At 40.2% G+C, this 22,433-nt stretch overlaps 1 protein-coding gene across 4 annotated transcripts in view; it reads right to left on the bottom strand.

Moving 5' to 3' along the window:
- Positions 1-11,541: 11,541 nt before the first annotated feature.
- Positions 11,542-22,433, bottom strand: part of SORCS1 (sortilin related VPS10 domain containing receptor 1) — a 500,078-nt gene continuing 489,186 nt past the window's right edge. The window contains exons 25-27 of one of the 4 annotated variants that reach the window (XM_076009802.1): positions 19,594-19,699; positions 19,322-19,482; positions 11,542-14,421 (exon numbers count right to left, since the gene is read on the bottom strand). In XM_076009802.1, coding sequence (XP_075865917.1) covers positions 14,342-14,421; positions 19,322-19,482; positions 19,594-19,699 — 347 coding nt within the window. In that variant the 3' untranslated portion in view covers positions 11,542-14,341. Of the gene's footprint in view, positions 14,422-17,462; positions 19,483-19,593; positions 19,700-22,433 lie in introns of those variants that run through there. The other 3 variants (XM_012770834.2, XM_076009801.1, XM_012770841.2) reach the window with 3 other exon arrangements.

Below are 22,433 nucleotides of genomic sequence, written 5' to 3'. Positions count from 1 at the left end.
GGACAGATGTTTATACGAGACTTAGGATTTTTAAAATAAATGGCCTTTTAATGAGAGGGATAGGAAGTGCTAGCAGCCGTGTTGAAGTGCTATCATTTCAGAACATTCTGCTGAAATGTAAGTGAGAGGGAAAGCCCTATGGAAAACCAGGAGAACATCCCAGGAAGAAATACCAGTGGGTACGGAGGCCTAGTGTAGGAGTGTATTTCTCTAGGAAACAGGCAGAAGGCCACTGTGCTGGCACAGTGAGAGCACGGGACAGAGGAGCGGAGTGGTAATGGGGTCACAGTGGTAATGGGGAGTCCGACCATGGACCACGGAAAGGATGAAGGATGTTGGGTTATAATCTGAGTGAAATGCCCAGCCATTGCCTGGCATGAGCAGAGAAATAATAGGAGTTAATTTTGCAATATGCTGTTGTCGTCGATACTACTCTATGACAATAGGCCTTAATGGCAGAAAGTTGGGCACTATTTTAGACATGCCTGAGATGCCATTTGAACTGAAGTTCAAAGTATTTAAGTGATTTGTCAAAAGTCACAAAGCTAGCAAGCAAAGGAGTCAGACCTGATGCTCTTTTCCCTCGCATAATATGCTGACATTCAGGTCACTCTGCCCCTTCCTATGATCTATGAGGTCTCCAGGTCATTATTTGGTGATTTAGAGTCATGATTACGAGAGCCATAATTCAAAAAGCCCAGCAAGAAGAGTCAAATCAGTCTATATAGGAAAAGATCCAAGTCTTCTTTTCTTTCAGGTGAGCTCAGGACTAGGATTTGTATGCAGTGATGAAAGCTACTTCTGCCTCCTACTAATACTCTTTTGCTTAAAAATGTCAGCCTGTTTATTCTTGCAGATTTCAATCTACTCAGTGATATAAAGAAGCATGTTTTTTTTTTATTTATTTATTTATTTTTTTTTCTGTTTCATCCAGTCAGGAGGGTAAGAAATATTTCCCTAGATGATGCTGTTACAATATTCAACAGCAGCTCTCTGGAGAGAAAGGATAATTCAAAATCTTAAATAAGATATTCAATTTGAGATTAGTTAAGTGGTTATTTGGCTGAAAGGGATTTGACAAACAAGAAGCACTTCTAGGTCTTCAGGTAAAGGAAATATTCAGCTGGATTTAATTAGCAGTGGGATTTTTCTGGCACCTCTCCATTATGAACCTTCAAGCATTCAAAGGATAATTAAAATTTCTGCAAGTTAATAATCACAATAAAGTTTTCATTTTAAGAAATGAGGATTCTAAGCTTGAGTGCAAAATACCGGTTTGTGATTCCCAAGTGTATTTCCTTAGAGATCATAGTTAATATACAGACTATAGTCATGCATTTTATTAACAGTTGTGATCTTGATCAATTCATTTTAAAATCACACAGATTTCAAGTATGGTAATTTTGGGCTTGGAAGAACATACATCATGAATATAAGTTGGCACTGAGTTTCCTCAGAACTCGCTGGTAAGCACATTTTCCTCTGTGTAGCATGGAAGAAATACTTACAGGTTAGAAGAGAGTCCTTGTCTTTGGATTCTTTGTAGGGATATTTTTGTGGGAGGCAGTGGCTCAAAACCAGGCATATGATTGGTCAAAATCACAATGACAGTAAAAATACAAGTGTTCTGGCAGTGGGAGGTAGTGGGCAGCTAGTTTTGTACTATGAATATTTTACACAGTCTAAGTGTGGGAAGACATAATTCTCTTCCCCCTTTGTCCTTTTGTTCCTCACTGTTCTTATCCCTGTTGAAGAAGAATGCTTTAAGCAGGACATATCAAAATTCTGCTACGAGAGATAGTGTATATTAGAAAGTAAAAGGTTTGCTTATTTTTGAGGTACTTTGTCCATGAAGAATGTGAGTGTTTAATGCAAAAGATTCATAATGGAAAAAATGTAGCTGCTGTGAGGTGAAGTCATCCCTAAGGAGAGAATAATGGAAAGGAAGAGGGAGAGAAACTAAGGGAGAAGTGAACCCCAGGTGGCCAGGTGACCCCAGGTGGCCAGGTGAACGCCAGGTACCCATGTAACACTGATGGGAAAGGGACACAGAGGCTGAAACAAAAAATGGTTTCCTCCATCCTCTGTCCTCTGAATATTAAGAGGATTACTGAAGCTTTCTGAAAGGATGTTATGCCTTTTCACGTTTGTAGGGCAAAAGCGTAAGTTAATATATTTATTTCCAAAAAGTTCAAAAGAATGCCTTATATATAACACGAGGCTTAGAAGGTGAACATATATATTCCTCCTTCAGCTCTTCCAGTGATGTACTGCAAGCAGTTCATACAGCCTGGGTGAGAACTGATTAAGTTTTCAGGAACTTGTGAGGCAGTTATTAAACTACTGGTAGCTTGAAATTGGCCATGGTGGAAATATTTGCATCATGGAATCCAGCAAATGCTACAAATCAGGGTCTCCACCCACCCACCCACCCATAAGGAGAGCCAGTTAAGCCTTTTTCAGCACACTACTGAGGTTTTCCTCTGACTGCTCAATTCTAGACCACGTGGCTTTTCCTCACTCCCCAGCCTACCGATGACCCTCTCTTAGATGTCACAGGCAGCATGATTTCCAAACACAGCTATCCCCACCTAGTCAACATCCTTCAAAAGGAAATTACAGATGCACAGTTTTCCCAGTTGGCAAAGGTCACTGATGAGCAGGCTGATATATGTGAATCATTTAAAAAGTAGGTAACTGTTATAGACCTATTAATTGAAAGTTTCACTGATTTGGAGAATCCTGACATCACACTCAAATTAGCATTTCAGCCTCATCTAGTTGATGTCACCAAGGCACCTAAAGAACTACAGATGGAATTGTTGAGCTCTCAGTAGATGACATTTTAAAGTCATTGTCTGATGCTAAGAAAGATCCAACTGAAATACAGAAAAATGTAGTAGAACTGCGGTCCCCAACCCCCAGCACCGGGCCTCTCATCACCACCTAAGCTCCGCCTCCCTCTCCTTCCACCTTTCATTGAAAAATTATCTTCTTTGAAACTCTCCGGTGCCAAAAAGGTTGGGGATTGCTGCAGTAGAATACCCATGCCTTTGGCAACATGCCTGAAAAATGTTTTCTTGCTTTTTGACTACTTATTGCTGCGAATCTACATTCTCCTGCCTAACCCGAATCAAGACGCCCTTAAACTCACAAATGACTGATGCCCATGTAGAGAATAAGCTGAAACTGCGGACCTCCACGCTGCAACCAAGTATTCAAATGCTCTCCAACAAAAAGCAGACACAACAAAGTCACCAAAAGGTTAGTGAATTTTAAAATTAACAAATAGTTTTCATTTTCTGAAATTCTTAAGTAGATAGTAGTTAAATTTTTACAAAATAATGTACATTTTTAAGTATACCTACTTGAAGTTTCTTGAATGTGGCCCTATTTGATTACAGCTAAACTGATATGGCCTTCTAACACGAAAAGTTTCCTCATCCCTGAGTTAAAAGCTTTAAGAGAAAAGGCTGAACTCCCTGAAGAATAGTGCCTTAGGAATCAAGACTTGCAACATCAACTCTTTAGAATTTGCAGCCTGTCAGCCTATCCTGTGGATTTTCGCCTAAGCCCCCACAATCATGTGGCCCAATTATTTAAAATAAACCTCTCTGTATATGCAAACATCGTATTGGTTTTATTTCTCTGGAAAACTCTAACGCTTGACATGCTTATCATCTATTAACTTAATTAACCACATGTAATAACATTTGTACCACTGTCCTGCTACTGGTACGCCCTATTACTTCTACAATTCCTAGCCAGCATTTATTGAGTGCTTACTATATACCAGACCCTGCACTAGTTTCCGTAAATTATGTTTTTAAACTATACATTGACCATTTGAAGTTTCTGTATATTTCATTTTATACAATTGGGTTGAGAGAGAAAAAGGTAAAAAAAAAAAAAAAAGGAAAAGAAAGAAGAGAGGCTAGGAAAGAAAAGAAAACCTTGCCCATACTTATACAATCAGCAAGAGGAAGAATTAGGACATTAATCCAGATTTAAATCCAAAAGTCATATTGATAGGAGTACACTGGTCTTAGGTGCAGGGAAATCTGTTAGTAACTTGTGAATCAAAGCTTCACTATTAGGGACTCCAAGTACATTGATACAAATCCGATTTAGTCATCTCATTCACTAGCATTACTAGGATAATTTCTAAGTATTTAGCCCTGGTATGAAATTAGTTAAACCTGAACTGAAAAAAAAAAAAAAAAAACAAAATAAAAAAAACATGAATAGTTATTACCAGAAAGTAGTCTGCAAATCAAATCTACAGAACTGCCTGTTTCTTTGGAATAACTGAAACATAGAAGAGTTGCACTCCATTTAGTTTATTCATGTGGCATCATTCAGACATTAAGGGTTTTACAAAAGGGAGGTTTCCTTTTTCTCATTTAAAAATAACTGAGGCATATCACTTTAAACCCCAATAGTTTTTAATAATTGTCACTGCACCTTTATAAAATATACTGTACTCCCTGCCCTTTCCTCCCCCAAAAAAAGACTCTGAACGTAATTCAAATGATCTTTTTGAAGTAGAATCACCACTATGACCTTATAGTTTTGTTCGTGGAGACACATTCCAGGACAACCAATGTATATAAGATATTTTTTTCCTCCTGCATTAAAAAGCTTTGGATTTCTGGGGTTTTATAATTTTGTCTGTCTCTTGAGACATTTTTATCTCTTTATACTGCCTGATGGTACATCTCACCACTGCTCTCAGTGGTCTGGTCCTGATTGCTTTTCCTATGCAATGTCTGAATCGTTATCTTTGCCAAGATCCTCTTTCCAAACAGTTATTATTTCTCAGGATTCAAATCTCACAGTACTGTTTAACTCCTTTTATTTCTTATTTCTCATATTTAACATATTACCAATTTGTATTGATGCTATTTCCTCCTTTCATTATTCTTCTTAAGTTTTATTTTGTTTTTAATTGACACGTCATCATACATAATTTAATTCTATTTTTTTTGAGCCAAGGCCTCCCTTTGGTGCCTAGGCATGAGAGCAATGGTGTCATCATAGCTCACTGCAACCTCAAACTCCTGGGCTTAAGTGATCCTCTTGCCTCAGCCTCCCAACTCCCGAGTAACTGGGACTAGCAGCATGTGCCACCATGCCAGGCTAATTTTTAGATTTTTTGTAGATACAGAGTCTCCCTATGTTAGTCAGGCTGGTTTTGAACTTCTAACCTCAAATGATCCTCCCACCTCGGCCTTAGTTAATTCTTATGTGACTTATTAGTACATATGATACTCAGATAAGATTTATTATAAGCTTTATATAATGCTTTATTATAATTCTTTATTATAATGCTTTATTATAAGCTTTATATAATGCTTATATAAGTGTAAGCATTCTCCTCTCTTCCCTTTGTCCACTTGTCTAAAAAAAACCTTTTTGAAATGCAGAATCAGGTGAATGAGTAAAGACCTGACTAGACATTGGAATTAAATAGCAATCTAAATTGATTTACACAATAAAGAACCCAGGGAGATGGGTGCAGGTAGGAACTGAGAATAAAGAAAAAGCTAGGAAGGCTGCAGGTTTCACTGAGAGACTCCAAAGCAATTGTGAGGAGAAAATTGGGACCTGTAAAAGATGCTTTTGAGAATTGTTGCTGGAATTTTGATTTGCATCTCCAATAATGTTTGGTGAAAAATGTAAGGGTTAGAATTACTTTTTTAAAAAATTACTAGTTGATGACTAGACTGCTTCTTTGAAAGTTACAAATTTCAGATACTGTCTTGTGATTCAATAGCTATTGAGATTGTGTTTGTTTAATCAGTGAATAAATAAACCAATGAGTCAATAAACAGATGCTTTATTTTTCATGGGTTGAGAGTCATTCTATGCCTTCAATGTATTGATTATGTGGCAGTTATTTTTCTCACTGCCCCTCGATCCTTCTCTATTCATTCTGAGGGCCATGGCTGCATTCTGCATAGGTGGGGAGAAAGGAAGGTATCATAGAGGAAAAGAAAACAAGACTAGCAATGAGGTGTAGGAAAGAAGTATGAGTTTTTGTTCTACAACTAACTTGTTATGTGTCCATGAGAAAATATCTGAACCTTGGTCAAATGAGTTGCTTGGCCAAGTCAACGGTCTATCATGATACACAGAACATGAACAGCACTCAAGAAATACTTAAAGAATTATTTCTAATTTCCCTTTGTGCCCTAGAATTCTGTGAGTCTAGCAAAGCAGTTTGGGTTGACATGATTCTTAATATAGACATCCCTTGAGCTCTGAAAATTTGGACTCACACTGAGTTACTTTCTGCCTCTGCTTCCTAGGAGTCTACCACAGTCCCATTTGTAATGCCTCTGAAATTATGCAGAGTGGGCCACTGTAATATGCTTAATAAACCATCCTGACATCGCTTTTGTTTTGTTCCTAGAAACTGCCTACCACACATTCTACCAAAAAGAGCACATCTGCATATACACGAAGTACACAAACCTGCTGGTTCACCAAAAAGTTTTGCCTGCAGAAGAGTTCAAGGTGAGTCAGTTACATGTTCACTGGCTTTATTTCTTGTCCCCTAAACTTATGCAGAGCTAGGACCCAAGTCAGTGTTGATAACAAAGGAAGTATAGTGTGAAGAACGTGGAGGGAAAGTACAGCTAACACCTATTTGAGGCTGATAACAATTAGGCAGTAACTTTTATTTATGTAGCTCCTTCTTCATGCCACTTTCTGAGGGACTGTCAAAGAAGCTCTGAAATTACCAGATAATCCATCTCCAGAGGGTTTGGAGGAAATAGAATCCACGGTGTCCCAGAACCAAAGTAAGCAAAGATGAAGAGTATACCAGAAGTCACTAGCTCGCTTCTTCAGTCTAGAAGAAGTCAGGATGCTTTTAGATGTGAGTCTGTATGCCTGGAATTAGCTCTGGACACTTCTTTTTTTTAATTACTAAGTCAAGCTATTGTCTTATCTTGACCACATGATTCAGAATTGGGGACTTGGCTTTTACCTCAGTTTTTTTTCCTGAGGTGCCAGATCCCTGCTATGTTCTGACAATGGCCCACTTGAGTCCAGCTGCCCTGACTGGTTTCTGCCATCTCCCATCCTACACAGTCAGCCCTTGCCTACCTTCCTATGCCAGTTCCTTATTCATAGTCATCTGATACTGATTATTGTGGACACCCAGGGACTACCTGGATTATGGCCACCAGCCCGAACTTCTAGTAAAATCCCTGACTGTAATCTTGATGTAACATGTTTTGCCTATGGGGTTGGACCTAGCACAAACCGAGTTTTTATACCTCTTTGGACAGTACATTAAATTCAAGAAGCAATCACTTATCTGGGGCAGTCCTGCCACACTGGTCCTTTCCTGTCTTGCTTTATTCTTCCTTCCCACTTGAGTCCCCAAATGCCTATTGATTCAGGAGGACACACAACCAGTTCTTTGGTACGTATAAAAATACTGTGGGCTTTCATCAGTTAAAATGAAAACAAAACAAAAATTAAAAAAAAAAAAAGAACAAAACCAACCAAACAAAAATGATTGGTCAAATATGTTCAGATATAATACAGCCATGAGGCTTCATTCTGTATTACAAGAAATTTTCTACTCATGGGGCCAAAGTGGAGAAGGAAGGTTTTGCCCCGTAATCAGGCCACTGAAGAGAAACTTCATGCATGAGCATAAGAATTACGCCACTCTGTAATAGGTTAAGCCATGTCTCTCCCTATGACTTATCTGCAGCACGCTGGGTGCTGTATGAGCTGCTGGGCTTCAGATTAGTTAGTGTTGGTATTTAAAAAGCACTTCCTCTATATCCACTTGTTTACTGAAGTTGGTAGCAAATACCAGTTCTGTCCTTCGAGAGAGCTTAGAAGGCCTGCCTCCCCTGTGTACCATGTCAAAAAAGGTCAACAAGAGTTAAGTCTCTATTTCTGTAATTCAACAGCAAGGGCTGAGATAGGATTTGGTGCATGATTTCAGAAGAACAATAACCCTTTTCCTCGTGTAAACTCTTTCCAACAAGCATAATTAGAGCAGAGATCTGCATGAACATGGAATCCTCTTGTTTTGAACCATCTCCTATTTGTGGCTTACCTGTAGGAGGACTGGAAAGCAGGGTGGGTAGAATGGAAAGAGGGGTGGGCATATCTGTTAGGAATTCTGGGTTGAAATTCTGACTTTACTATTCTACTGGCTATGTGACCTTGGTCAAGTGAGGTATACTTTCCAGACTGATGTTTCCACATTATTTGCAGGTTTTAAATTATTTATTCCTTATAACATAGAAAGTGTACCACACACCACCATCTTTACATCCTTTTGTCCCATCACTTTTTGGACTATGTTTGCATAAATTCAAGGGACTAAAAAAAAAGAAATCATATTTACAGCACATTTGGAAGTAAATCTAGGAATTAGGAATGAGGCAATAGATAGATCAAATAACTTTCTGATTTTTTCTTTTGTCTGCCATATTAAAAACAAACCAATAGAATCTGCCCTTCTATATTTCCTAGGGGTATTGTTGGATTATTTTTATGGGAAAATTCCATCTCATGTTAATTATTTCTCTTGTGCTTGCTAGTTTAGTGCTTTGCCCAGAGAAAGAGAGTGTATTTTACTAACTTACATCTACCCTTCCTCTCTGGATGCCAAAAGATTTGATTCCATAAATCTCCAGTGACATCTATTAAATCCCAACCAAGAAAGAAGTTCTGCAGAGCAAGAAGGAAGAATTGAATCTTTTCTGGGCATTCTTCCAGGCAGAAACTTGGCCAGGCATTTTACTGAAGACAACTGTGTCTGCCTTGCTTTTGAGTTATCTGAAATGCAGCGCACGGAAGAATTCGGGAAGCTGTCCACATTGTATCGAGCGCTATTTCCTACTTAATCCAGCACACAAGTGGGCTTTGATATGGGACAGATCCAGTGGGGTTTCCAAGCTTCCAAAGCTCTATGCCCATCTAGTTGTTAAGTCTTCTTGATCCTTTGAGTCAGCCTAACCCATTAATTAACCATGTACCATAAAGACGAGTTCGACATATTATTTATCTTTTAGGAAGATATGCAGCACAAAAAGAAAAGTGTTTTTGTATCATACAGACCCACTCCTCTATGATCATGAGTAAATCATTTCAATTCTGAGCTTTCCTTTAACAAATGCAAAAGAAGAAACCCATCTCCATTTCAGGAGCTTATTTTTTTTTTCCCACAAGGTGACAAAAAATGTTTAAAAATGGTAGCTGCTTTACTATTTTTATTATCCTTAGTTTATCTTCCATTCACACTTCCCTCATTCTATACTTTTGCTTCATTCACATCTTTTATTTTCATGTAACTCTAAACTCTTAGAATTGGAATTAAAATCTTAGTAGCTTTTGGTGCTTTGGACTTAGTGGCCACATATAAGCACATCAGTGTTTGGATCTGGACTTTCTACTGTGAATTTGATTTGCTCACATCTCAGCTATATCAGCATTACCTCTGTGCCCTAACCTTGGCCAATGAGATCTTCTTGTACCCACTTGTCTAGGCCAGTCCCTGTCTTTGTGTGTGCCTGCATGTGCATGTTCAGTTATATCTTGGTGTTAGTACTAAATTAAGGTTAGCATTCTTTTCTTGTGGACAAAGATAGTAAGAAAAGTAAGCAACTGCTGGTTGCTCAGCTAAGAAGGTTACTATACGAGTTATAGCAGAGGGTGTCTTCCAGCAGTTTCCACATCTTTTCCCTAGAAATACCTCTTCTATATACATCTCCCTGTACAATTCTCTATATACCCTATATATTTTCCTATATATATATATACCCTATATATTTTATATATACACCCTATATATACCCTATATATTCCTATATATACCCTATATATATGCCCTATATATTTTCTATATGCCCCTATATATTTTCTGTACAAATTATCATACTAGGTAAAGTCTTAAATTCCACTTTCTCTTAACATCACATGAGAAACTTCTCATGCCCCTAAATATTCTTTAGAAAAATAATTTTAATGGAATCATTCTATTTTAATACAAGCATATATATTATGATACTCATTAGTTCATACCTATTGTTTGCTGAATCCTTTTTCTGTATCTACAAGCTGTACTAATATTTATATAAGCAGGAAGATTTTATGAAGATATATATACATGTTTATGTTGAAATATTTTACTTAGTATTATTTATAAAGTGTTTTATTGTTAACGAATTAAACTTATCTTTCAACATTTCAAAACTTTCTTTACCTGCTTTATTTTTTCATCAAATACCTTATAAATGTCTTTTTCATACCATTTTCGCCTTTAACAAGAAGTTCTGACAATTTAACATTCTTTGGGCCAAAGTCCTGTTTCTAAATGTTATTTGCTGGGATAGGTGCAAACTGGAAGGTGCTCTAAGGTCTACAGAACTGGGTAGGGCTCCTAGTCCCTGGGCCAAAGGCCTCAGGCTGAGATAACGACTACAATGAGGACTGGCTCTATTTTCTCATGTTTTCTCTCTGCTGTTGAGTAAGACTTCTTCCTTCTACCAGTATATCCAAATTACTTTTAAACTACCACCCGAATTACAGCCAGTTCTGCTATCAAACTTCTTTTGAAAATGTAAATTTATTTTTAAGTTGATCAATATATTAGGAAAGAATTCGAGGATAATTCAATGTTGTATTTGCTTATGCAAGATTCTGTCGATGAAAAACACTATATGAATGCAGAAAAATCACACTCACCTGAAACCAGCTGTGTAAAAACACACCGAACACACACACACACACACACACATCAAACATCTCCCAGCTACCTCTACGCTCCTGTGTGTTACGAGCCACACCATCTACATTCAGTGTTACAAATCTCTGATTTCAGATAACTCTTCTGCCATTTCACAAGAACTCACATGCTGTAAGCATTGCAACGCCCACTCTCATAAGCAGTCTCTAAGTTATTTTCAAGATACGTGTTTTATTTGTGTGTTTCCTAACCATTTAATGTGTGTAAAACTATGCTTCCATTTTTATTAAATTTGCATATTTTTTAATGTGTCCAGAGACACATTACACTGAGACTTCACAGTTTTTGTGGGTTGTGCCCCAAGCCATATTTTCCCCTGAGTTTTATGGGGTTTATTATGTCATTTTGCATAGTGTGGTAATTTTTCAAAACCCATGTCACGTAATAGCATAACCGACTGTATGTATGATCTCTGGGGCAAACCCTGTGCATGTGCTATGTAAGAACTATTTTCCCTTAAATGAAGAAGCATTTCTAATTGTAGCTTCAAAATTGTTTGTTTTCTGGGTAAAGTTGTTCTAAGGTTGACTTTGACATTGGGACAATACATGTGTCTCTAAATGGCTGGTTCCTTTGCAGCCTTCAGATCTTAGAGAAGTTTTTCCTCAGCACCTAGACATATTTTTTCCCCCCTGGGGACCACCTCCCCCCTCTCCCAGACCCACACCCTGTCACTCTGCCACATATGCTGGTTTAATTGAATTTTACATATCAGTATATTGAAATGTATTATATGTATGATAGCATTGTTTATGTCACATTAAATTATTTGTTCCTTGTTCCTATTAGAATATATACTTCCTAAAGGCAGACATTTTAACTGCCTTGCTTACAATTGTATTCCCACCATATAAAACAGTGTTTACCACATATGGATCAATAAATATCTGTATTCTGTAAACCACAGATCCCTTTTCATGTGTTTAACATGAAAACTTTATAACAACCAGTTCCGTGCATACGTCCATGTGGAATTATTATTTTAGGATTCCCCTACTATGCAAACAGCAGCCTAACATGCATTTTCAAAATACTATTAACTCCTTGGGAAATAGATAAACAAAGTATATAATGATTCAGAAACCAAACTTAGGCCTTTTGGTTTTTTTGCTACTTTCTAGTCAGTTTTTTTCCCCCTAAACTGTAATTATTTCTCTTAAATTAAGGTCTAAGACTAGCTTCTGGGATATAGCAGCTTGAGTGGTAACAGAGAAGGGCAGGGATGTGTTGATTCTTGACAAACAACAATTGAACATGTAATTAGAGGTGCTCGTTGGGTTGGGCAAGTCAGACCGATGAAGCCACCTCAGAGATCATTGCTAAATAAAATGGACTTGCTCACAATACTAAGCTGAAAATCAAGGATTGAGTTCCAGCAAACATTTATCTAGTGCCCCCTAATGGCTGAAGGAATGAAATGAAAAGATAAAATAAAGATTCTCCCCAGAAGTCCATGAGAAAGACATAAAGTGCCACAGATAAACATAATGTCAACTTCTAAAGATGTGTTGTTTAAAGGGAAATATGTGTGTGGGGGGGAAGTCACAGAGAAAGAGGCACCTGCCATTTAGTAAGTGCCTTTGGGTTGGGGGGGATAGGCGGGATTCAATGTGGGCTGCTGACCCTGAGAGGGGTGCTGGGCCAGTCCCCTGCCTGTGTTCTTCCAAACCCATTCTCCACCCCTACCCTGCTCTACTCTGTATTTCAGTAAGTGACATTTCCCACATTCCACTGCCCACTAGCTTGTGGCTGGGTTTGGGCAGTGGGAGGCATGGGCAGGAGATGAGAGGACCAAAGCCAGGAAAAGGCAAGCCACCTCTCCAGGTCTCCTCTGCTTGGGCAGCATCGACGGCAACAGTGGTCTCCTCCATGGCTCTAGTTCCTGCCAGACCGGTGCTCTGTGACTGCAGCTGCATCTTGGTGGTCCTGGACCCAAAGCACTAGTGAAACCTCAGTCCCTCCAGCCCAGGGAAGTCAGAGGCTTCCCGTGAGGCTGATCTTAGGGTTGCCTCACCTGCTCCTACTTGGCATGTTGCTCTTCCATCACTCACGCAATAAATTTCTTATATTAAATCCCCTCTGTTTAAATATCTTAGGATGCTTCCGTTCGCCTGACTGAACCCGGACTGTCAGGGGAGATAAACTGCTCCCGATGGGGGAGAGCTGCATGGGTTCTGGCCTCGAAAGAGATGGAGGATTGAAGGATTTAGCCTGGGAGAAAGGAAAGATGCAGAACAACCTAAAAACAACTGAAATTCACACGCATGCTGAGACTGTGCTATTGAGTCCACACCGTTCTGAGTCTGGCAGGTCTTTAGGAAGGATAAGGAGGGTTTTGTGCCTACACTAATCAAGCACCAAACAATACCCAAGGAGAGATGCCATTTATCCAGGCAAGCCACATGGCTGAAAGGATTTGGATCTAGCCTGCCTCTCTTTATTTTCAGCTAACTTTAAACAAGTATTTGGGACTTTGGGAATGACTCACCCACTCAGAATACCAGAGCTGAAAGGGATCTTCTTCCTCCAAAGTACATCTGCAAGGACACTAACGCTTTTGTGTGTTAGAGTGATTTGCACAAGGCCCCACAGCTGGCACAGCCAGAGGGAGAAATACCCTCTCCTGACCCCAGGGCCAAAGCTGTTTTCACTCTATCATCCAAGCCTCTACCACTCCCCAAGTTTCAGTTCAATATGTGCAGGTTTGGTCCTTTGGTAACCACAAGGTTATGAAAATATCTGAATGAGTGTGTTCCCCATTAAAAGTATCTAATTTGGGACTAGTAATAATGAAATAATGCATATGTTATTCATTCCAAAATAAACAGTTTAGAGTGATTTCTTTTTTCTTTTTTTCTTTTAGAGACAGGGTCTTTGTCACCCCAGCTGGAGTGCAGTGGTGCATTCATTGCTCACTGCAACTCCAAACTCCTAGGCTCAAGTGATCCTCTTGCCTCAGCCTCCTGAGTAGCTGGGACTACAGGTGCGTGCCTCTATGCTAGCTAATTTTTAATTTTTTTTTTTTTTTGGTAGAGATAGTGTTTTGCTATGTTGCCTAGGCAAATCTCAAATTTCTTGCCTCCAGTGATCCTCCCAAAGTGCTGGAATTATAGCCAGGAGTGATTTTTAAATAAAATAAATTAACAGACATTATACAGTTAATTGAAATGCTGGTAGTATTCAGGTAGACTGTATTCAGTAGACTGTATTCTACTTAGTTAAAAAAACAAAAACCTCGAGCCTGTGGTGTTTACTACATTCTCATGCAATTGCCTCAACCAAATCCTGTGGCTGCATCACTTCTGTATCTAGACTGAACACCAAGGGTTTGGGATAAAGAAACAGCTTGAGGCAAAGACTTTAGAGACATTATCTGTTTAATAAATATGATTGTAAAAGCAATAAACAATAGCAATTATACATTACACTACATAGTATTTAACAAAAAATACATCAAAAAAGTCATTTTAAAATTAGAAGTAGTTCCAATACTATAAGAAAACTTTCATTTTTTTTTAAATTGGCTTCCTATAAAAATAAGTTGGCAAATGAGGGATTTCAATGCTCAGTTGGAATCCTGGAAAACACAGAACAGCTGCCAAGCACCCCATTGCTCTCAAAGTTGCTGTTTGGAACTTCTGAAGAAAAGCAAAGCAAACCAATCTCTGCATTTTGGACAGTGAATCCAATTAAAAATAAGGCAAGAGAGAAAATGTCGGTTGGGTAGTTCAGGGTAGAGCACGCACAGTTTGCCTTCTGGGATTTTGGAAAATGTTGCAATATTAGATTTTTGGCTTGCCCTGAATCTTACCTTCCACATACATCCCTCCCCACACACTCCTCTGACCTTAAGCCCACCAGACTCCTTCTTGTGTTTGCACCTGCTATTAGCGAGTAGCTAGGCACTTGGGTCCCTCCCATTTGTAGGTTCTCATTACTGCCTTCCCTTTGGGATTTAGCTGGAATGGCAGGGTACAGTGGTTCTCAAACTTTAGCATGCATCATAGTCACCTGGAGGGCTTGTTAAAATGGTTTGCTGGGCCCACTATCCCCTAGCAATGGAGAACACACTGTGCATCCTCTAAGTTTCTAATCAGTAGGTATGGGGTATGGGTCCAGAATCTGCATTTCTGACAAGCCCCGAGGTGATGCTGATACTGCTGGTCTGGGTACCACGCTTTGAGAACCACTGGCCAAGGTCACAAGAACAACGAGGTACCCTCTGGACAGTACCTTCTTGCCTCATTTATCTTCTATAGGTGGGAGGGAGCTTTGAGGAGAGGCACATAAGGACACTGAAGATGCTGAATCTATAGCTGGCCATCTTTGGTCACTTTCCAAAATGCCAGGCATCTCCTGTCCACCTCTATTTTTAATTAGGATTTTCAGCCCATGCTTCCCTGTATCTTTTCCTTCATGTATTTCTTCAACAAATAATTTTCATATTACTACTCTAGGCAAGGCACTGTGCTAGATTAAGAGTGTTATTTCTTTTTTTTTTCCCATAATTTTCTAATTAAAATGAAGTGAAATGCAACTCCGAGGACTCCCTGTGCTGGTTTGAGTGAGCCTCTTTTGGTTATCAGACTTTGTCTTCCAGATTATATCTAGGAGGCTCCAACTGAAGAGGATCAATGAGGATGTGTCCCGTGAGATAGGAAGCCTGGCAGGGTGGGGATCAATTGAGTTCTACAAATAGGTGGCTGCCACAGGCATAATCCATTTCCCAGATTCATGTGGCGCATCCTCAACCAGAACAATTTCTGCTTGACTAACTTCTGACAGCAGCTCTGCTCCTCCTTCTTTGCCTGAGCTATGTAAGGGAGGAGTCATCGGGATCCTTAGGACACCCCTGTTACCACCAGGGCCCCTGTTATACCCTGTTATTGGCTTATGGACACAGCCAAGAAGGAGGTTGAGCTCTCTGAGTGGTTTCTCAGAACTGCTTTCTCCTCTAATTCAGAGCGGGCTTTACCCAGTCCATAACTGAACAGGCTTCTGTTTCCTTCTTTCTCTGGGCCTTTGGACATGATAGCCCTGGGAAAACTGGGATGTCTTCGTGCTTTGAGCCAATCCACTTTGCTAATCAGCAAACTTTTCCCTTTTTATACTGACTTATTTTTCCTTTAATGAAACTATGATACTCAGAGATCAGAGAGCACACATGTGAAATCATTAGGATCACTTCAAATAATCAAACTCTCATCCTAATGTAAGACAAGACCTCCATATGTTCTCTAAGACTTTTTGACAGTCTTTAACATTAATTCCATTAACCTGCTTCTCCTTCCGGTTAAAATCAGTTTTATTTCACAAATATGTTTATTCTGCTATGAGAGAGGAAATATTGTGTAACAGCAACCATCACAGGAAGAAATTGCCCTGCAACATAGTCACACATTCAAAACATTTCTCATAAGAACCTTCTGGAATCAGATCACATGAGTTTTTTTTTGTTTGTTTGTTTTGTTTTTTGTCAAGCTGTGAGAACACCATTATTCATCTGTATGCTTTCTTTTCCAAAGTACATGGCCAGGTTTGAATTGCTTTGCATATATCAACTCTTTCACACACATTATATGTTTCCAGGTGGGAAAAGGAAGGGATATTTGGAAAAGGTGGGTTCTAGAGGAAGAGACAAAGGATACATGAAACTGAACCCTGCTGTGTAGGACGTAGCTGGGTCAGTGAGCACAGAAGCTGGCATGCTTGGGAGTGTACAAAACTAACAAAGGGATCAGAAATTTGTGAGTGGTGGGAGGCAGGGTTGGCAGAGACTAGGCCAGTATTTAGGAAACATCAGGGTTAACGTCCAGAATCTAGCAACATATTTGGGAAGAAAAAGTAGGAGGAGCTGAAGGATAACTTGGGGGTTGGAAAGAAGGGATTCAAAGACATCAGTAGATCATGGCCACAAATGGATGGCAAACAAACTGGAAGGCTAAGACAATGGGTAACTAATGGGGTTCCATTTTCTACATAAATTGAGGCAGGAGTAGGAAGAGCTGTAAGGGGAAGCAGTCAGTCATGGTGGGAAGAGATGAGCAGGACAAACAGGCCCGTTCCTGACATGCTTTACCTCCCTGCTTCCTTTCCTTCCCTTTTCTACCTGCTTACTCTGGTCTTCAATTCATGTCTTTGTCCCTGTGGCCACAGAGAATGGAGAAAGCAGCCCTGTGGCCACTCCTGACCAACAGAGCTACCAAAGCTAACTCAGAAGGAAAAATGACCATAAGGAAAGTGGAACAGAGAAACAGCTCAGGGTTTCAAACTCCTGTGCATGTCTTTGTGTCTTATGAAAGGAGCTGGGGTGGCTAATCCACCCATCAGCCTGGAGTGCTAAAATAGCTGTTAGATCTAGAGCCAAGAATATTTCCAAAAATACATGCAGATTTCCTTGGCCTGTATATGTTATGAATTTTCTACAAACACGACCGATCAGAAAAAAGAGAGAGAAGAAGAAAGGGGGAGGGGAGTGTTTTCCATTAAAATAGAGCACCTGTGTACACTGCCCCTCCAGACATGTTCTCAAAGTATTGTCCACATGCACAGGCTTAAAGCTAAAAACCCTTGTTGTCTGTGTCTGAAGAATTAAAAAGTCCCGATGCAGTGAGTGTTTGTTTGTTTGTTTGTATTTTGATTTTTTTTTTTATTTTTTGTTGTTTTGTTTTTGTTTTTGTTTTTACTGGCGTCCTCCATTCAAACATTTACATAGGTAGGGATTTCTTTTGTGCTTTGATTCTCAGCAACTATGGAAATACTTCCTGGCAAAATAGGAAACAGAACAACAAAGGAAAGAAAGAAAAAAAAAAAATAAAGTTAGTGGTCATGAAGGATGATGCACTTGACAAGAGCGAATTTCTTTCCTGATCAGCAGGTCGCCTGTAGCCTTTGGGGGTTTTCCTTAAATTGCAAATTGTGCGGCAGCAGATCCCTTTGGCGTTGAAGGTGGACTGGCGTGTCTTGCTCTTTGCAATCGGAGAGATGAGTCACCAGGTTGAGTAGAAGGGGAGGGAGGGGAGGGTAAAGCTACTCTCCTAAGAGAAAACGTGTAACACTTACTCATTTAATGACACTGGAAATGGAAAGGTGTCAAGAGACTTTGCAATGTGCCCTGATATGTTCCTGGTAAAGGAGGAATTGCTACCTTAATGAAGCAAACAGAGGCTGTGCTTCATACCCTGTGGAAATGGGACCAAAAACCAAATGACCTCCCCGCCCCGCCCCCCAAAAAATGCACTTAGATCCTTTAGAAGTGAATAGACAGGGTGAATGCTTCTCTGGACTTGGAGACCTTTTTACTTTTTAACCCAAAGCAATTATGCATTTATCACCCTGTCTCCCTGAATAAAAGAAAGTGCACTGTGAAAATTGGACACCAGATATGGCTGCAGTTGTTGTCATTATCTACAATAGGAGCCAGTCATTGCATTTAAATTTCCACTTAATATAGCCACAGGCTTTTCCCATATCCATTTAAAGAGAGGGTTATGTTTCCATTTACACACTCATTTTTTCCCAAGTAACATTAAACATTTTATGTAAAGGCCTTCTAGGTGGTTTGGCATTATTACATTAGAGTGAAGCACGGATGGTTATATAATAATTTATCCCTCTTAGTCAGCAATGCAGGGTTTAGATGGAAACATTTACAGCTTTGACTCCTGATGCCAACAGACAGAAGGAACCAAGGAGAGAAATGGATCACCGATGGTGGCTGCCTGGGTTTGTCTAACTACCTAGAAAATTTCTTCTACGGTAGGTAGTAGGTCTTAGCAAGTGAACTTCAGACTCTCTACACCTAGCTGTTGCAGTCCCATGCTTACTACACAGGCAGAGAGAGCTCTATTGAAATAGGATCAAGTCCATTTTAAGACTTCTGGTAAGGGACAGTCAAAAACAAGGAAGAAAACTGCCAATCAGCTCTGTAACAGTCTAACCCTCCATTGTTCTCTCTCTGGATACCCACACCCTGGACGTTCTTTAAACTTTATGCCTCTTGTCCTCAAGTTCTCAGGTCCCATATTTTCTGAGGGAACACTTCTAGATTAATTTCCTGGGTTGTCAGGCTGGCCACCCCCATGATGCTGCTCCATACTAGTGCTCTGGAGCAGTTTGCCCTCCTCAGAGCTGCATTTGCTGGAGGCCGCCATGTTTGGTTTTCATCAGTACACACCCTGTCTCTCAAACCTTGTCTGGCCTTCGAGTCCACCAGCCCCAGCCTCTGAGGCCTTTCCTTCTTGTGTATTGTTAGAGTCAATGCTTTGCTCTTTGCCCATAATCATTTCAAGCCCAGTGTTTTAGGGAGAGTTTTTGCAAAAAGAGGAATAAACTAATGAGAGAAGAAAACTAGATAGGCACAAGAAAAAAATTTTTTTTTCATCCTGATGGAAAGAAGCAGGGAAAAAGGCATCTTAGCTATTTCTCTTAGGGGTGTTAGAGCAGAAGAAAGTGGTTATGTCAAGCCAGAAAGGGGTTAGGAGAGAGTCAGCCGTTGCCTACTCAGGCTGAACAGCTGATGGCTAAGGAATCATTTACCTATGAGCTGTGATTCCACCTTCTCATCTATAAGCTGGCCAGGCCTCCTTAGTTCAGTCTGAGGGATATTGGGCCTGCTTTCAGAGTGACTGACTGGACTGATCATCTCTTGTTCTTTCTCATTCTGCATCTGGGCATAAACATTAATCCCCGGGATCTTCCTAAAACATTAACAGAAACCGTCACTGCTATGCACATCACTGTGACACGTGCTTCTGAACCTGTCGGGGAGAGGGAAGAGGTAGGGGAGACACGGATGGAGGGACACGCACCTTTTAAACTTGTAGATGACGAACACCGCCAGCCCCACAAACACCACTGAGAGCAGCATCAGCATGGCGGATCCACTGTGGGCTGGAGTGAGGTCCACCAGTGGCGCTGGGGGAGAAAACAAGGCACAGTCATGAACAGACACTTGGGAGGGTGCGACTCTCTGAGATGATCAAGAGGTTCACACACAGGCACGGTAAGTCCCGGAAAACCACGTGGGCGTACACGCAAGATGCATGTCAGGTGACTTACAAGGAATGCACCTGTCACACCCCTAGAATGGCCCCGCTGGCCTGTTCCAGGACTGAAGTAGAGTCATAAAAAGCACAGACCCTGGAGCCAGACTGCTTGGATTCAAGCCCCGGTCCTACCACTTGCTGCTGTGTTGTCTTGGGCAAGTTGCCTCACCTTAATGTGCCTTATATGGTAAGATTAAAAAACAGTGCACACCTCACATGGTTGTTAGGAAGATTAAATGAACTAGTGTAGGTAAATTACTCAGAAAAGTGCAGGGTACATATTTAGTCCTTTGTAAGTATTAGCTTTTATTTCTACTTCTGCTAATATTATTATTGTTAACCCAACATTTATAGTGATTATTATTACGATATTTTCCTATACTCTGAATGTAAGCTTTGCCCACTAAACAAAACAGATTACCGATAATACCACCAACAGAATATTTTTGTGAATTAACTAACTCCTCTCACTCCTACTCCAGCAGTTGTCATGTAAGAAAAAGAATTTGAAAGTTGTCCTATGTGAAAGAGAGAACGGCAAAGTGATGGAGCATGCTTGTACTTTTGCACACAGCAAACTGATGGCTATGTGCATATTTTACAACGGCAACCACTCTCATACTGGGGGTGGGATGTGCAATCTGGTTGTCTCCACAGCTTCCCAAAGCCCTGACAGCCCACACGACAGAGCTCCAGCCTCTCAAATGCCGTGAGTTCTCTCAGACAAAACAGAATCCTCTGCATCTATAAAAGCATCTCCCTCCCTGGGTTTCCCCTTAAAGGGCCATTGTGGAAAACATCTCTCTCCACCTCCAACTCATGGTCAAACCTGTTGTCTGTACATAATGGCTTTGTTTGCAATTAATCTCTTCCTTCTTAAAAACTGACATTTTGCAAATATAGCATAGTTCAAGCATAAAAGACAAGCCACACAAACCCCATGGAAGCCTGGATGCTGACCTTTACCTTCCATCAGTTTAAGCAAAGCCTGATACCCAGAAATGCAGGTGACCTTTCAGCACCACTTTCCATAGCTTTTCTCTGTTGAGAGCTGAGAGGGCATGTTCTTGTTCACCCAGGCAAAAAGTTCAAGAAGAGGGTGACTACAATACTGATGACCTTAGGCAAGACTCTCTGCTGCATCTGCCTTGTCTGGTTTGTGTAGGATTATATCCCAGCCAGTCAGCAACCACACTGAAAGCACATTCTGCATAACCACACAGATTTGGGGGAAAAATGAAAGCCAAGTTATCTTTCTTAGAATATAGTCATTTTAGGAGAATTGGCTTTAGGTAGGCACTGAATGTAAGGACTCCACCCCCATTATTTTCTCTCCCCTGTAAGTCAAGGTGCATTTTAGCTGAGAAGTGGAAGTGTTTGAGTTTGTGCATGAGAAGATGAGCATGGTCTCACTGCAGTAGAATATCCAAGGCAAGTTTCCTTTAAGTTGGAATTAGAAAATAAAGCTCTCAGTGCCAACAGCAAGGAAGTCCAGAGATACTTCAGAACTCGCACTGCGATTGGCAGGATATCCTCAGGGGAGGAAAACCCCTTCCAATTGCCACACACATTATCACAATTAATTTTCACAAATGGAAAGCGGGACTATGATTCCGATTCAACAGATAAGAACGGTGAAGTTCTCCTTGGGTATTTCAGAGGGAGATATTGGAAACTTAAAAAGATATTTTTGAGGATGAGGATTAAAGCTAAGACTAAAGCACGAGAAGAAAATTAACAAGTGGCACAAGTAAAAATATTACATTTTAAAAGGAGCAGTTAGAATCATAAATCATATACTCTTAAACTTGGAAGACAGGCATATGTACAGATAGATGTATGAGTGTGTATTTATTTGTGTGTATATGTATATATACATGTGTGTATATATAAAGGAGGGGGAGAGAAAGAGAGAGAGAGAGAGAACAAAGAATGAAGCCTCATGTACCCTCCACCCAGTTTCAACAGCTATCAACTATAAGCCAATCTTATTTTATCTCTACCCCCATTCAATCCTCAACTTCCAAGCACTGGACTATTTTGAAGCAAATCTCAGCTATCATAATGCTAAAAGATCTCTCTCTCTCTCTCTCTCTCTCTCTCTCTCTCTCTCCCCCTCTCCATATCTTAAAGGAAATCTTCTAATGCAAACAACTCATTTGACAGGGAACAAATGGAGGCCCAGAGAGGGGCCACAGATGGTTAGAGGCAGAAATAAAGCGAAACTTGTCACTCCTAACTGAGTGGTCTTTCAGCATAACCAGAGTATCAGTGGTGGTACGGAGCAACTAAGAAGAGTACTGAGCTTACTTAAAAGGTTGGGCATTTAAAATAAATGGAAAGCTAAGAGAGCAAATTCCTTCAGCCAGCCTCTCAGTAACACAGAAAGCAAATGCACATATGCGTACACACACACACACACACACACACACACACACTGGACTTTTCTCCCTTCTTTTTCCTTGCTCTTATCTCTCCCCATCACAAGGCTCAATCTTCCATTCTAAGTCATTCACACTCCAATCATCATAAACAAGCAGCATCAACACTGTTAAGTAATTAGCACATTAGCATATTATTTTGGGAAAATGGGCTTCAGCATC

This window comes from Microcebus murinus, chromosome 14, assembly GCF_040939455.1.
Source record: "Microcebus murinus isolate Inina chromosome 14, M.murinus_Inina_mat1.0, whole genome shotgun sequence".
Taxonomy (NCBI): Eukaryota; Metazoa; Chordata; class Mammalia; order Primates; family Cheirogaleidae; genus Microcebus; species Microcebus murinus.
Note: the sequence above shows the minus strand (reverse complement) of the source record. Positions and strands in the feature narration are given on the sequence as shown.